The 14,972-nt window shown below is 50.9% G+C and overlaps 1 protein-coding gene across 1 annotated transcript in view; it reads left to right on the forward strand.

Moving 5' to 3' along the window:
- The first annotated feature begins 8,766 nt into the window (after positions 1-8,766).
- PFKFB3 (6-phosphofructo-2-kinase/fructose-2,6-biphosphatase 3) overlaps positions 8,767-14,972 on the forward strand; it is a 43,029-nt gene continuing 36,823 nt past the window's right edge. Inside the window, exon 1 of the mRNA XM_074573214.1 lies at positions 8,767-8,892. Within this exon, the coding sequence (XP_074429315.1) occupies positions 8,877-8,892 (16 nt within the window). The 5' untranslated portion in view covers positions 8,767-8,876. The remainder of the gene's footprint in view (positions 8,893-14,972) is intronic.

Here is a 14,972-nt window from a genome sequence, read left to right on the forward strand (position 1 = left end):
GCCACAGTAAATGCAAACACCTACAGAGGTGCGGAAACCTGAAAAGGGTCAGACATATTGACGGAGGTCCCTAGACAGACCTTACTTATCACATCACGTAATCGGTAGCAAGTATTTTTTTTGCAAATGCACGTTCTTCCACTTAGCCTGTGTTGATGTGTTGGCTCAGGCTTTCTCAGGTATGACTGTACTTTGCATGTCTTTAAAAATTTAGTTCTGAATTTACTTCTCTACTTCCTGCCTCCTCTGGAAACTTGTTACTGACCTTTTTCTATTTCTAGTGGTTTCTCAAATTACTTTTTATTTAACACCTCCAGCTCTTCCTGCTTACACATCCAGGTTTTTTTTTTTCCTTCCGTGATTCATCAGTGCCCTCTCAAAAGGCTCAGCAGAACTTTGGAGTTCTTCATTGCAGCTACAAAGTTTTACTTGTTTGTTTGGTTTTGCATACTTTTGTGCCCCCACGTTTTTCTGTAAGTACACACTTTTAACTGTGGTCTGAAGCAATGATATTTTTGTTTCTCTTCTTGTGTGGTGCCTTAAAAGGTTACACTTTTACAGCAAATGGAGAGAATGGTGGGCTGTTAAGATACATTTGCTTTATTGGCAGTACAATATTGGTTATACCACTTCAGATGAAGCGTTCTGGTATTTTTCAGACTTGATTTCCTAAAGTTAAGCTTTAATTGCGTGTTTTAAATACACATGTAATTACTCTGATTCTCTAATGTGCTGAATAACTGAATCTCCTCTCAGGCTAAGTATGAACTGTTCATTACTTCTGAGACTCTAGATTAGATGACTGCTTAAGAGAGATTTGACAGCGTCCTGAAGCTAACAGCAAGGTGAGAGGGACGTGTGGGACGTGTCAGCCCGGAGCTGAACGAGGTGTCCCTAGTGCGTTATCAACCCTGAAGTCTTATGAATAAGGATTTGCATAGTGGCATAACCATTTGCTGCCTTGTTCTCTTCCTAATTAACACTGGCTGCTATTTTAACAGCAGGGAAATATTGACTTGATGCTTTCGTAGTTGTTGTAACCCCAAGGTTTCATTCCTGAGTGGTAACAGCTATTTCAGAGCCCATCGTTATGCACATAGGTTATGATTGTATTTTCTTGCGTGTGCTGTTCTGTGCTTAACCTGTGTTGAATTTCAGCTGTCAGTTTATCACTTGCCTACTGGGTGTCAGACTGAAGAAATCTGATGAGATGGAGCTCACAGGGAACATTTTTAACGTTACTGTTGTCGAAATCTAAGCTTGCTTTGCCAATTTTATATGGAAGGTGAGAGTTGTTGCCTCAACGACCTTGCTGGCTGAATAGCCATGTGTGTGAAGAGGGAGGGAGACACGTACGAAAAGTGTCTTGCGCAAGGTCATGCAGAAGGTTGGTTGGAGAATCGGGATGACACCCTATGGCCCTGTACTTGAAACAATGCAACCAAAACCCATATTCTTTGTGGAGTTGCTCTTTATTTTAACAGCAGAGAATGGCAAGTGCTTTTAGTCTTGAACTTTGGACTGTGAGGTGAATTCAGCTGAGAAGATGTAATTTCTGTACTGCAGTCTGTGTAAGTGCATTTTTAAGGTATTTCCTTCTTGTCCTTTTCTTTTTAGCATCAGGAACTAAAGAGATCCCAAAGCACGGGGATTCGTGCTGTGTTTCGTTCTTGTTAGTACAGAAATGTAAGAGCACAGCCTTATGTCTTATATCCAAACAGTGTCAGCACATCTGAAGCTTTCAGCCCTGTAGATGTGGGTAGCGGGGGACAGGAGACAAAAGCTCTGCTCCTGCCGGAACATGTCCCCTCTGCAGGACATCCCACTGCCCCAGTTTGGTAGGTCTGAAGGCTGGTGCTTGCCTGCCCATCTCCCAGCAGTTGTAGCACGCTCTCTCCAGCACTGCATTTGGTTTACAAGATAAACCAGCTAACGTTGGGGATGGCTAAAGCAGGCACTGGAGGCTTTGCAAGGATGCTTTAAGCAGCACATGCTTTACTTGCTGATAAAGCCCAAGACGACCTCAGCTATATAGAAAACAAGGTTTTGGCCAAGAAGACGGCTAACGCATTCTGTCTTTCTATTCTGCTTCTTATTCCTCCTGTAGGAAGAATGTGGGTTGGTTTTTTTTCCAAAGCAGTTTTTAAGCATCTTGGCACTTCATAGCCCTTGAGTTGTTTTTCCTCTCCCAGTCTCTAAGGTGTGATCTCTACTCTCCATTTGAGAGCTTGCAGCAAGTCAACAGCTCAGGAATCCGTGTGGTCCTGCCAAGACAAAGGTCTTCAACTCATCACAGATTTCTCCACCTTTTGCCGCGGGCAGAAAGCTGGGTAGCTTTTTTGGACTTCCCTGCTTTGAACTTGTAAAACTAGTACAGCAACTGTGAACCAAAACTCAAATGATACTCTAGCAAAACACACAAAGCTCCTCCAGCACTCGCTCCTCTTGTGAGGATGGGAAGAGAAAATTGGTGGGGTTTGTGTTGGTTGAGGCACTTCAGGAAAATGCTGGGACTCTGCAATTCTAGTGATGGCAGAGTTGCCACTGGGAGAGGAAATATGGCCTGGAGCAGTTCCCAGTGGCTCTTCACTCTTCGTAGGAGAGGGTGATGTACTTATCCATCAAAAATTAAAGACCTTTCTGGGGAAGTAATTATATAGCAATGAAGTGTTTTCAAACCAGGATCTGGGTATTTGCTTCAAGCACAAATTTCAGAAGAATACTCAGGAGCGTGCAGCCCATCTGCCTGTACTGCACCGGTTAAAGCTCTGCACATTGTCCCATAAAACACAATGCAGTTGCTTCCACAGATGCTGTCCCAGGAGTACCACATTCATCTGGAAGGGCTCAGCTCTTTGGAGGAAGCCAGGAATTTAGGAATATTTCCCAATAAGGAAATCAAGTAAGTCCTAAAAATATCTCCAGCCATCACAATGCTCTTCATGTATTCCCCCCCAGCCTTTCTTCACTTTGCTTTCTAGCTGATCATTTCAAAGTTTTTTGCTTAGTTTTATTACTAGCAGCTTGCTTTCTTCATGGGGAAAGCCTGATGGTCTTTGTTTTTCCTGCAGCACTTTTGGAGGCAACATTTGGGGAACATAAAAGACAGGAAGCTTGAGTCTACTATCAGTTTTTATATTTAAAAATCATTATGCTGGCATCATAAAATCAATATTTTTTTTATGATTAAAAAAAAATAAAGGGGGAGGATTTAACTGCATGACAAGGATTTGCCTCGCCAAGCCCAGACTGTGTGAAATAGAATTGATTAATGGGTTGCCCAGGGAAGTTGTGGCTGCCCCATCCCTGGAGGTGTTCAAGGCCAGGCTGGATGGGGCTTTGAGCAACCTGGGCTGGTGGAAGGTGTCCCTACCCATGGCAGGGGGGCAGAACTAGGTGATCTTTAAGGTCCCTTCCAACCCGAACCATTCTGTGATTATTCGTCGCTCTGGGTGCATCAGAAGGAGGATGGAGATGTTTCTCCAAATGTGACATTTTCTCTTCGGTCTCAGGTGGGTATGTGGTAGCAGTTTAAAGCCGTGGAAATCCATGGAGTGGGGAGACTGAGTTTCCTGCACGGGAAGAGCAAAATCACATTTAGACACCTGCGGGAGCAGGCAGCTGCAGAAAAGCCACCACGGTACGCATTTGACAGCGAGTGGTGCTGCTGCAGTAATTACTGTCTGGTTCCTTACTGGGACTTTTGTCTCCAAAACCCAGGACTCCAACTCCAAAACCTGTGCAAAACAGGACACCAAGACCCAGAGCTGTACAAGGGACAAAGAGCACCTGGTCCTAAGTCTTTGACCTGCATCTCTCTAATCCAATTTTGTCTCGACACCTTTGTAGAGCACCTAATCTTTGTGATATGAAGATGCCAGCTCTAATACCAGAGGTTAGCAAAAAGTAATCTGTCTAGGTCAGGCTGCAGTGTACGTGGGGTTTGGCTGGAGAGTTTCCAAAAGCTCATCATTCCCAGTCCCTTCTCTATTTTAAGCCCTGATGACCTGCGTGTCCTGCCTGCTCTCCCAGCAGAAACGGCATTGACGTTGCTAGCAAAAGCCCACAAGCCTCTTTGCAACTTTCCCTCTGCTAAATTTGCCAGGCTGAAGCGCCAGGCTTGGGATCAACAGGCAGGGAGAGCTTGTCGTGCGAAAGGGAGCTGGGTACCAGGTGTGTCTGGCTGCTGGGGAGTGGAGGGATTAGCAAAAGGCCTTGAAAACGTGGGCACGGGCTGAAAACAGAAGCCTTGGGGCTATAAACAGCTCAGTGGTGGTCAGCGGCTGGTCACTGAGGTGCAACCTTGGGAGGTTGGCTTAGGCATAACAGCAGCAGCTCATCAAGAAAACAGCAGAGCGGTGGGATAAGGGGCCCGATGTTGCCTGGGGAAGCAGCACCTTCAAGCAATCTGTAGCGCAGGAGCTGAGGCCAGAGGCTAAGAGCCTGCCTGGGCACTCAAACATCTTATAAAAGGACAAAATAGGATTATGCAAGCCTGATTGATCGTGTAAGCACGTCCCACGATGTACCCAGCGCCAGCGTTTACGAGCACCCTAGTCTTTCTTGGGTTTGTGCCACGCAAGCTGTTCAAAATGTTATAAATATTTTAAACGAGCTGTTTGCGTTATTATTTGCTTGTAGAGTACAACCCTTGTTGTACCCTTCTCAGGCTGAAACGACTGCGTGGCTCCGACCCAAGAAAAGCACCGACATCCTTGTCTCACAGACTGCTACCACCCATTATCTTATTGTACCTCTAACCGGAAAGAGGGAGGTCAGTTCAATACTGATTTCCTGGCTGAGCTGTCACTGATCGCAAGATCCATTTCTCCCTGTACAGGTAAAGATGTCTCTGCTTCCCTTAGAAATACTGAGCAGCTTGCGCCGGCAGAGCATCCCATCTCCCGTGCCCCTTGGTACAAAGCCTGGCTGGGTGCAAGATGGGAAAGGCAAGTTAAATCTCCGTCTTGGACAAAGAGGGGTTTTCTGGGGTTAAGGATGAAGCTGAGGGCTGCAGTCACAGCATCTTAACCAAATATGTGTTTTAAACCTGGTGGAAAGGTAAAAGGACTCTTCACGAGATCATTTCTAACTAAACAGCCTCACTAAAATATTAATGCTCATTAAATCATGCTTTTCCTTCTTTTGGAGACAGCTTCCTACAGGACATGGCTGGGAAAGGTGCCCATGAACATCGCTGCTGCCGGTGCCTCTCCCATGGAAAGCAGCGCTTGGGAAGATCTTGAGAAGTCATCTGGACCATCCCTCAGCCCTAGGGCAGGATCAGCACTGGCTAAGACTGTTCCCAGCCTGTTTGCCCAACCTGTTCCTAAAACCCCAAGTGATGCTGAGACACCCACCAGCCTCTCTGATCATGCAGCCCTCCTCGTTTCACTGTTCTGGACCGCATTCATAAATGAAACTGGTTCAGTTTCATCTAAACCTCTTTTTGGGACCAGCTTGCTTCTTAGTGTTTTTCTTTTTTTTAATTATTGTTATTACTTTTACATTGTTGAACAGTAAGCGGTGAGAATCCTGGTTCACCAGAAATCCCCAGACTATGTTTGAAGGCTTACCTGTTTATTTAAACTGCCTGGCACCACTTAGCTGCCCGAGGTGCTCTCTGTGAGCGAAACCCAGTAATATCTAATACAGGGAATGAGGTATCAAGATGCTCCAACTCTTACGATGGCCTTGGCTGGAGCTTGGAAGCTGCTTTCTAGAAATTGCCCATGGGTAAAACAGAGAACAGATGTGTGGAGACCAAGGATGGTCCCATCTGAGATCTTTCTAGCCCAACGCACAGAGTGACTGGAGCAAATCCCAGTTATCAACCAGACACTTTATTCACTTTGATTTCCTGGGGACCAGTTTCAATGGAGGATGTATCTTGTAAGTCTCTTCTCTTGAAGAGATGCTGGGCCTCAGGTGACTGGCCTTGGTTTTGCCCATGGGATGCAGGGGAGAAGCAGGAGCTTCACTGCTGAGAAGGCACCTCTTAAATCCCAAAATGCTCCTGGAGCAGCAGGAGCAGCTCACCTGCTCACCCACTCACCTGCCCTGAGGGTGGGCGTTTGCCCAGGGGTTACTTAAACCTTTGTGCCATTTCAGCCAAGGGGGTGGCAAAGCCCCTCTGCCTCCCTGACCAGGTGATGGAAGCACCTTAACAGGATCCTTAACCACCAGCCTCTAATACAGGACTCGATCACGCCTACGATGCTCTGAGAAGCTCCTACCACAAAATTTTCGGAGCTGAACTGACAGCGTCCAGGAAAGATTACTGTTGCAGAAAAAAAACCAGCCAAAGAGTTAGGCACCTTCCAAGCTATGCAGGCACTGAGCAGGATGTTATAGACAACAAATTTGGACATGAGCATCCAAACATGGATTTTGATGGACATGACACCCAAGTTCATTCTTTGCTCTAACCCTGAGTATATTGCGTTATGTTTCTTTTGCCAAGACCTGGAATTCTGTGCTGGAAATATTCTTCCAGAGATGAACTGCTGATCCTCGTTTATCCCGGGTAATAAAACTGTAAAAACCTCTTTTTGTGTTTTATAGAGATTTGGAGGCTCATCACTTTGAGGAGCAGGACTTGTTTTCCAGAGTACAGGATTGGGTTAGAGTTGGGCTCCCGTTGCTGGCGGGGGTGGATCAGCAGAGCTCCTGGGCGGTAGACGTGGAACGAGTCCAACAACTGGGAGGAAGAAAGTAAGTTTTATCAGCGAGATGACAGCGCTTCCTTCATGATGCCCTGGAGATCCAGGATGCTTAGAGGTGCCAGCTCTGTACCTGCTCCTGCCCACCCAGGGCCAGATCCTGTCCAGGGACCATCGTGGGTAGATGCTGGCACTTGTGTGCAGCTCTGCTCGCTTGGGCTCCCCGAGCAAGCTGGGGCAGTGCTGAGCTCTCCTCCCTCTCCCTTTAGTTGCTCCCCATTTCCCAACCGTGAGCTGTGCTGGGATGGCTGCCAGGAGCAGCCAGGGCCATGCAGTGCAAGAGCCTGTGCATGGAGCGGGACTCAGCACCTTCTAGCAAGGGGTGGCAAGAACCTGAAGGACGCAAGAGGGGCTTCACAGGCTGTGGATTAGCGTTGGGACTTGAACTGTCTCCAGGAAGCGCTGGCTGCTGCTGCTGGCAAATGCAATGAAAGGCAGGTTGCTCTTGTGCCGCCCTGGCCTCAGGCATGGCTGGAGTGTTCTCCTGCACGTGGGTGTTGGGCCACGTGGAGCGAAGAAGGACTCTCTTTTACCTGCTGGGCTCTGTCTGGTGGCAGCACGTGGAGGTCTAGCCCAGCTGCCTTGAATTTTCCCAGCCTGCAGCCCTTTAGGGTTGCTAAATGTCCTGGGAAATTCCATTTTTGGATTATTTTTTCCCCAAGAAAGTGGTTGTCTTCTCAATTTGCCTGGACAGAGACCCAGCCCCAGCTGCTGCAACTGGTTCCAGTTGCTGGAAGGAAGCCCAGCAGCTCATGCCACCAAATCTTGTATGCTTTTGTCCCTCACATGGTGCTGAGGCTCAGGGACGTGCAGGAGCCATTCCTCCCAGGGCAGGGCAGAAGCAGCAATGCATTGATGTCCCTGCCTTCCCCACTGGAGTTACAGCTCTCATAACAGAGTCCAGGGGGCATTTTTTTGAATGTTCCTCACCCACTGGCTTAAACAGGTTTCTCCAGGGGAGGTTTAAGCCAAATCTGGCAGACTCTGCACTGGAAAGGATGAAGACCGCTCATCTTGGCCATCATGGTGGGCTGGATGGGGCTGGAACCTGCAGTAGATGGGCAGGGAGGCTTTTAATCACCAGGGCCACCGGCACAGGGGTGGTTTGAAGAAGGTCTTGGTGACTCCAGGAGGGACAAGTTGTTCTGCAGGGAGCACAGACACAGTAGAGAGCTCATGGTATTGCTGTTAACCACCAAGGTGGAAGGACTGGGTCCAGTCCTGTGTAGCTTAAGGAGTTTCTCTTGAACTAGCTCCAAGCCAATGCCGCCTCCTACCTCCAGGGAGGGCAGTAAAGGAACCACAGTAAAAATAAACAACTCTCCCAGGTGGTAATGCTCCACCTTCACCTCCTGCTGCAACCTGAGCTGCAGGTTGAATGGTTGAGATGAAGCCACACAGACCTGATGGGGCTTCAAAACGCTGGGCTCAGCTCACAGCTCATCCCAGCCCTGTGCTGGCTGTCCCTGCTGTGATCCCAGGAGAGGGAGATTTGCACATCCTCAGCGTGGGGGTTAGCACAGCAGGATCAGAACCTCCAATTGCCTTGGCCTGGGATGATCCAGCCTGTGCAAGGACAGCCAAGAAATGCTCAGTGTGGGGAGATGAGTTTCTGGCTCCCTGGTGTTCGAAGCAGTTGAGTTTTCCCAGCTTGGCCCAGTGCCACCACACAGAAGATGGGATTGGTGCTCTGCTGAGCTCAGAAGATCAGCAGAGGTGATGTGGGAGGCCAAAACCCCATTATTCCGCCCATATCCATTACGCTTAGTTCTGTACTGGTCCTACAAGGAAAAAAAAAAACACACAAAAATACAAACCAAAAACCAGTTCCCGGTGCCTTAAATCTTTTTTAAGGCCATCAGCTCCCTGTCCTGTCCCTGTCACCGCTCTCGCAGCCCTGCTGTCTCCGGGAAGCGAAGGGTTAAAAGCTCTGAAACTGCAAGAACTTCCTCCTTTCTGCAGTGCCTGCCTCCAAATGACGCTGGTTTCTGCCGGGCTTTGCCCAAATATGTCCGTTTCCTTCTAAAAGCAGAAGGAGGAGGAAGGAAGATAATATACACAAGGAAGAAACATATTTATATATATATATTATAAAGAGCAAGACATCCGCACCTGCGGAACTCGGGCATCCAAGCGCAGCCCTGCTTCAGCCTCATGCCGTTCCGCAAAGGTAGGGGCTGGATACGGGGAGGGGGGGGACAGGACGCCGGGATGCTCCCCCGGCCGCGGTACGCACCTGGGGTACCGGGGCTGGGGCTGGGGTCCGTGCCCCGTGCGGTGCTTCCTTGCGGGGGGGGGGAGATGGGAGCACCGCGCTCTGCCGGGCTTTTGCTGCACCGCTGGGTTTCGGGAGAGGATGGGGGGACACCCCACGATGCTGGAGTTGGGGGGCGGGAGAAATGCAGCCTGCAAAGGGCAACCGGTTCCCCTCCGCCTTCCCTTGGCGGTGGGGTTTTTCCTCTCTCCTTGCTCTGGGGGAATAAACTGCTCTGGGTGGTGCAAGGGCTGAGGACGAGAAGGAAGTGGGATGTTTCCGGGCGGGGGTGGGTGCTGCTGGGGGTTGTTTTGGGCGATGGAGGCTGAGAACTGGCAACCTGCATGCATTTGGGGCCATCCTTGGGAGATGCTCAGCTGGAGGAGCTGTGCCGTTAGGAGCTTGGGAGAGACTGGGGAGGTAAACGGCTTTTGAGAGGGGTACCCCAGCTGGGCAGCCCTCTTTCACGCCGTGGTGCTCTTTGATCTGCATGCCAAACCATCTCTTTTCCCAAAAACTCCATCCCAGCAGCTGGCAAAAATCCCGCCCCCCCCCCCCTCCCTTGCCATTCCTCGGCTTGGCATCGGGGGGCAAGAAGGAGCCAGCTATGAGATCTGAAGTCCTGATGACAGCTCCTGTGCTGCCCCATGGGTGGATGGATGAGTTTTCCATCCTTCCTGGCCCGCTATGAAGCCCTTAATGTCACCTCCTCATATCCATGTCCCAGCGGGGTATCATCGGGCGTGCATGGTGGGGCACAAAGCAGGATGCTCACGGTGGCTCCTTGTCCTAGCAGCTCTATTAGGAGGAGAAACAGAAGGGAAAAAGTCTTCTCCAGGAGTCGCAAGAGCCAGGGGAGACAGGGTTAAGTTGGGATGTGCAAGGACACGGGGAGAAGATGCTGCTCTGCATCTAATCCAGGTGCTTTGCCGGAGCGGATAGGTGTCTCTGGATCCATGGGCATCCGGTGCTGTGCCGGGGGGTGATGGTGCTGGGGCAAGGGCAGAGGGTTACTGCTGCGGAGATGTTACGCACTGAGGCTGGCATGGCACGAAAGGGCAACAGGGAGGGAATGAAAATTTGGGAGAAAGGGTTGGATTTGATTTTCTCACCTCTCCCTGCTATGGGGGGATGTTTTGGGTGTGCGGCAGTTTGCCCGCAGAGATGTTCATGGAGCCCGGAGGACCTCAGGTGCAGAGATTTATGTTGCCTTTTAAGGCTCAATGAAGCGTGATGTGGTTCACACCCTCGCATCCTGACAGCGCAGCAGACTTCAGGTCTTGATTTAATTTTAGGTGATAAATGGATTCGTTTAGAGCAGAAGGAGAGATGCTGGGGGGTGGGCGGTTGGAGGAAAGCAGAGTGTGTCAGCCTTTAAAGGCGCTGCGCCCGTCGGGGTGAGCACAGAGAGCTGGGGGGAGTTTCCCATGTTGGAGGGCAGCTCGCGTGACCCAACTGCAGCCTCCGCCAGGATCCCAATGACAAAAACCATGGGCAGGTCTCCAGCACTGGGGGACATGTGGTGGATTTCCAGTAATGAGGATGTATTTCTATGCAGCCCTGCCCAGCACATCTGAACTGGGAGGACCCATTTGTTGGGGCACCTGCTGTGCTTGCCATCACCGTTAGATACCTGGGGCACAGCTAACCTGCAAGTCCTAAGGACCTTGCTATGGGCAATTTGGTTCTGCAACTGTTGTGTCACCCTCCCAGCCATAGCTCGTCTACAAACTTCCTCTAGAGGTCAACCTTGAAATACCAGAGAAGCTGCCAGCAGGTCCTTGCATCTACTTGCAGCTCCACCTTGGGAAGGTCCAACATGGCACAGAGGCCAGGGTGGATGTGTTTTGTCCATCACTTGTACACATTGCCCAATTCGTGCTGGAGACCCCCCCAAGGACCTTCTTGCAGATGGAGACTGTAAGACTCGCTTAGACTAGAACAGCCAGTGTGGGTTTGGCCATGGCAATGCTTGTAGAGGTTCTCTGTAAGGCCTGGCTGCAGTCTGTGTAGACGTGACCCCAGCTGAGAGCATTCCATTGGGTTGGTGGGACACCATGTCACCAGCCATGCCTAGAGCACTGCTTGGTGGCTGCAGCTGAGCTGCCAGGGCTTCCCATGGGCACATCTATAAGCCACCAGGCAGGAGAGTTGTAGAGAGCATGGTCTTCTGGCTGCCCTTCAAAAGCTGCACAGAGCGAGTTATGCACATCCTTAGCTTGCAGGAGAGTCGGCCATGAAGGTATTTTCCCTGTAGTTCAACTTGATGCATTAAAAATACTTGCTGAAGGTGGTGGCCTCAGCCTGGTTGGAGTCAGGATGCCTGGCCCATCCTCCCAGAGGAAAACCGGGACTCCAGCCAGCTCAGCAAGGGGGCTGAGCCTTTCCTTTGGGAACCTTCTGGGAGCAGCACTCACGCAAGGGCTTGCTCACTGCCACCCGGATCTGGGGTGCAAAGAGGAGGCTCTGCCTAAAGGCTGCTGCTCTGCAAATACCGGGTGGCTTGAGGCACACAGAGACTTTGGGATGTGCATTTTGGAGGCCCTGAGCTGTCTTTGCGCACCTCTGTGTGTGGAAATGGAGTATCTTGGGGAGGAAAACGCAAATTCCCCCCTAGCTCTGCCAGCTTCTCACCACTTGTACATTTGGCATCGCTTTCCTGGGTCTCCCTGACAAGTCTGTGCTAAATCCTCATTGCCTTGGATCTATTCTGTTTCCTTTCTCCCCGGCATTGTAGCCAGCGGCGTTGCCCCAGGATCTGCACTTCATGTCTGTATGACAGTTGCCATTTAGCCGACCTCAAGGCATTTGGCAGTTTCAGATATTAAAGGAAGGTATTTTGAGCAGAGATGCTCGAGGACAGCCAGAAGGAATGAGCTTAGGGCAGGAATTCATTCCTTACAGCATCGCCACATCAGCTGGGAGAGCTGGAGAAAGTCCTGATCCCCAAGCGGTGCCATCACCCTGGCAAAGCCCCGTCGGTGGCTGCAGCTCTGCTGGCAGGAAGTTTTCAGGAGCTTTCACCTAAAATGCCCTTCGCCCTGCCTGAAAAATATGGTTTAATTGCTGCGGCTGACGCGAGGAAGCCTGGGAGCGTGCAGGTGATAAGCAGCCAGGATATTGGCAGGGAGCAAGACATTTTTCATTTGTCAAAGGACAAGTGGAATCCTGGGGATGTTGCTGGCTGAGAAGGAGCTGGAGATGAGACTGAAAGCCAGCGAGCAGAGATCAAACCCGTGATGCCGGGAGCGACTGGTTCCCCAGGGTGTGGGTACAGCCATCAGACAGTTGGCAAGGGCATGACAGATCCCCGGTGCAAGGTGCTACCCAGCTGAAAAAAAAATATGTGTCACCATGAATATATTATTTATTAATTTATATAAAGGCGTAGGCTGGCATTGAGCTGTTGGATGGGGGAACCTGCTGGGTTCATCAGGAGACGTTACTGCTCCTGTGATCCTGAGTGGTGATGCATGGCTTGAATCAGGAAAGAAAGAGGACTCAGGACCCTGCTTGATGAAGGGGCAGATCCTGTTGTGGTTGGTGTTGATTTTGTCTGTTGATGGTCTTCTCTGGGACCACTGAGGAAGATCATGCAGGTGGCAGAGGTGGGCCTGGAATGGACACAGGCTGTGGCTGGGAGAGGTGATGGTGGATGCTGTGTCCCCGCAAAGGGGCTCTGCTGACATGGACATTGTCCATGGCCATGCAGCACCAGGGCAATCCCAAGCAGAGACAACTTGGATGACTGCAGACAACTGAGCACACTGTCTTTGCAGGATAAATGAGAAGAACTCACAGCGAGGTGGAGATTAGAAGAGCTATGGGTATGGTGGACCAGTGTTGGGATCCTGTGCAGCATCTGGAAGAGCAGACACAGATTTCAGAGGCAAGAAAAGAAGGAGGGGTGCTAGAAAAAGCACAAGCACAGGGGTCAGGGAGCTGCCGAGGGGTCTGCAGCCAAAACCTGAGCTCTGTCCTTCATCTGCTGGGCTGGCAGTAGGAAAGCGAGCGGTGCCTTGTGGTCACTTCACACGAGTTGGATTAAACATCAGTTCCCAGGCTGAGAGTGATCTGGTTGGGCATCCTTGCATGTGTCACATGGGGTGAGGTGGCTCTTACCTTCCTTAGTCCTCTGGAGTGAGGTGTACAACTTAAGCCAGATGTCCAGCTTCCCCCAGGAGGCAACAAAGAGGCAGGCCCGGAGGAGGGTGCTTTGATAATGGATGGGCCTAGTGGCCTCTCCATTGCCATTGACCCCAAGGAGAGCCAGACACGGGTCCAAGCTGGCAGCACACAGCTGAGATGAATACGACCTCAGGGCTAGCAAGGGGCTAGAGGAGCTGGGCACCCACCATGCAGCAGGGAGCAGCAGGTTTGAAAAACCTGCCCTGATCTTCCCAGGGTCCTTCCTCCCCACATCACAACTACCTCCCCAAGGTTCTGTTCACTCTCCTTCAGCCAAGTTGTTTGGAGACCTTGGAGACTCTATAACAGCAACCCCCAAATGCAGCCCTCGGAATGCTTGCAAGGCACAGAGCAGCTCTCCAAAGAGGCCTCGCTGTGTGTCGCATCGACTGACCCCACTGCAGATACATTGTGTTGGATGTCCCTCAACCACCATGTCCAAGGCACCACGGGAGGTTTGTCTGCATGGAGATTTGCAGCATCCCACGACGCTGGGTCAGCAGACCTGCACAAAGTCCTGCTGATGTCCACCCTCCCCTGGAGGCCAGTGGCCATCAGAGCAACCTCCTGTGAGCAGCTCCCACCCAAAGGTGGCAGAAGTTATTACACAGCGGGGAAAGTGGTAACAGGAGTTATTTTGGCAGGAGAAATGCCCTGGTGGGGATGATGTTGCGGAGGTGATTTCTGTCACCAAGGACTGCAATTTCCAGCTGTGTGGTGGGAGGAGCAGGTAGACAGCCCAGCCGCTCTAACAATACTGCTCTTTATTTTAGCCTTTTCCCACTCTGTTAGCAGAAGTTGTGACACCTTCTGGTCTCATTTCTGCTTGCTGAGCTCAAGCAGGCTCTGGTTAGCAGGAGCAGAGGCGCCTCTGGCACGTGAGCATGAAGGGAAAGGGCAGGGCAGTGCCACATCCCGAGGTCACTATTTCTGCTGTGTGTCCCTTTCTCTATCGAGCACTTCCTCGATATCACAACTCCTGCAGACAGCCGGATTATAACACCCTCTGATGGGAAACTCTCCGCTTTTGCAGAGTGATTACAGCTAAAGCAAAACAGGAGGTTTGCCTTTCTGCATCTTTTTTGGTTTTTAAAAGGGATACATTTGTCACTTTGGGCGGCTTTCTGGCTTGCTGGCAACACCCTGCAAAATCCACGTGCTGCTGGGCTTGCTGGTCACGTCACCCGTCGCTCCTCGATGTCGTGCTTTCCTGGCAGCCTTGGGAAACCTTTCCTCCAGCGCTTCCCGTCAAAGCACCAGGAAGGATTTATGAGCACTGATGAGGATGCATCTGATGGAGAGAAGCGAAGTAGGGAATCGGGAGCTGCTTGGGGGGGGGGGGGGGAGGTCCTGCCTGCTGCAGCGCCCTGTGGGGGCTGTCCCAGTGACAGTGACAGTGTGGGTGTCTGCTCGCAGCCGTCTGCTCAAAGGGCAGGGAGGAAACACGCAGCCGAGCTGGACTGAGCTCTTCTGATTCACCAGCCCGTGCCTGAGTCAAACCATCGCCTTGTTTTCAATGAAAACCTTTCCTGGAAGTCTGGAAACCCCCCTCGTGTCCTGCTTTGCACCCTGGCCAGTGTTTCTTGCCAGGGTAGTTTCCTTCTGGCTCTTGGTTTCATCTCTTTCCCTTTCCTCTTACCGGCCTCTTGAGTGAAACATGAGTAAATGACCCAAAGGAGCAGGTGTCTGTCCCCTCATCACACCCGTCCCAGCACGTCCCTGCTCCCTGCAGCTCCAAGAAAGTACTTGGTGAACATGATCTCTCCACTGCCTCTTTGACATTATGCTTTCTGCGGTGTTTACGACCA

The sequence above is a fragment of the Larus michahellis genome, chromosome 1 (genome assembly GCF_964199755.1).
Source record: "Larus michahellis chromosome 1, bLarMic1.1, whole genome shotgun sequence".
Lineage (NCBI taxonomy): Eukaryota > Metazoa > Chordata > Aves > Charadriiformes > Laridae > Larus > Larus michahellis.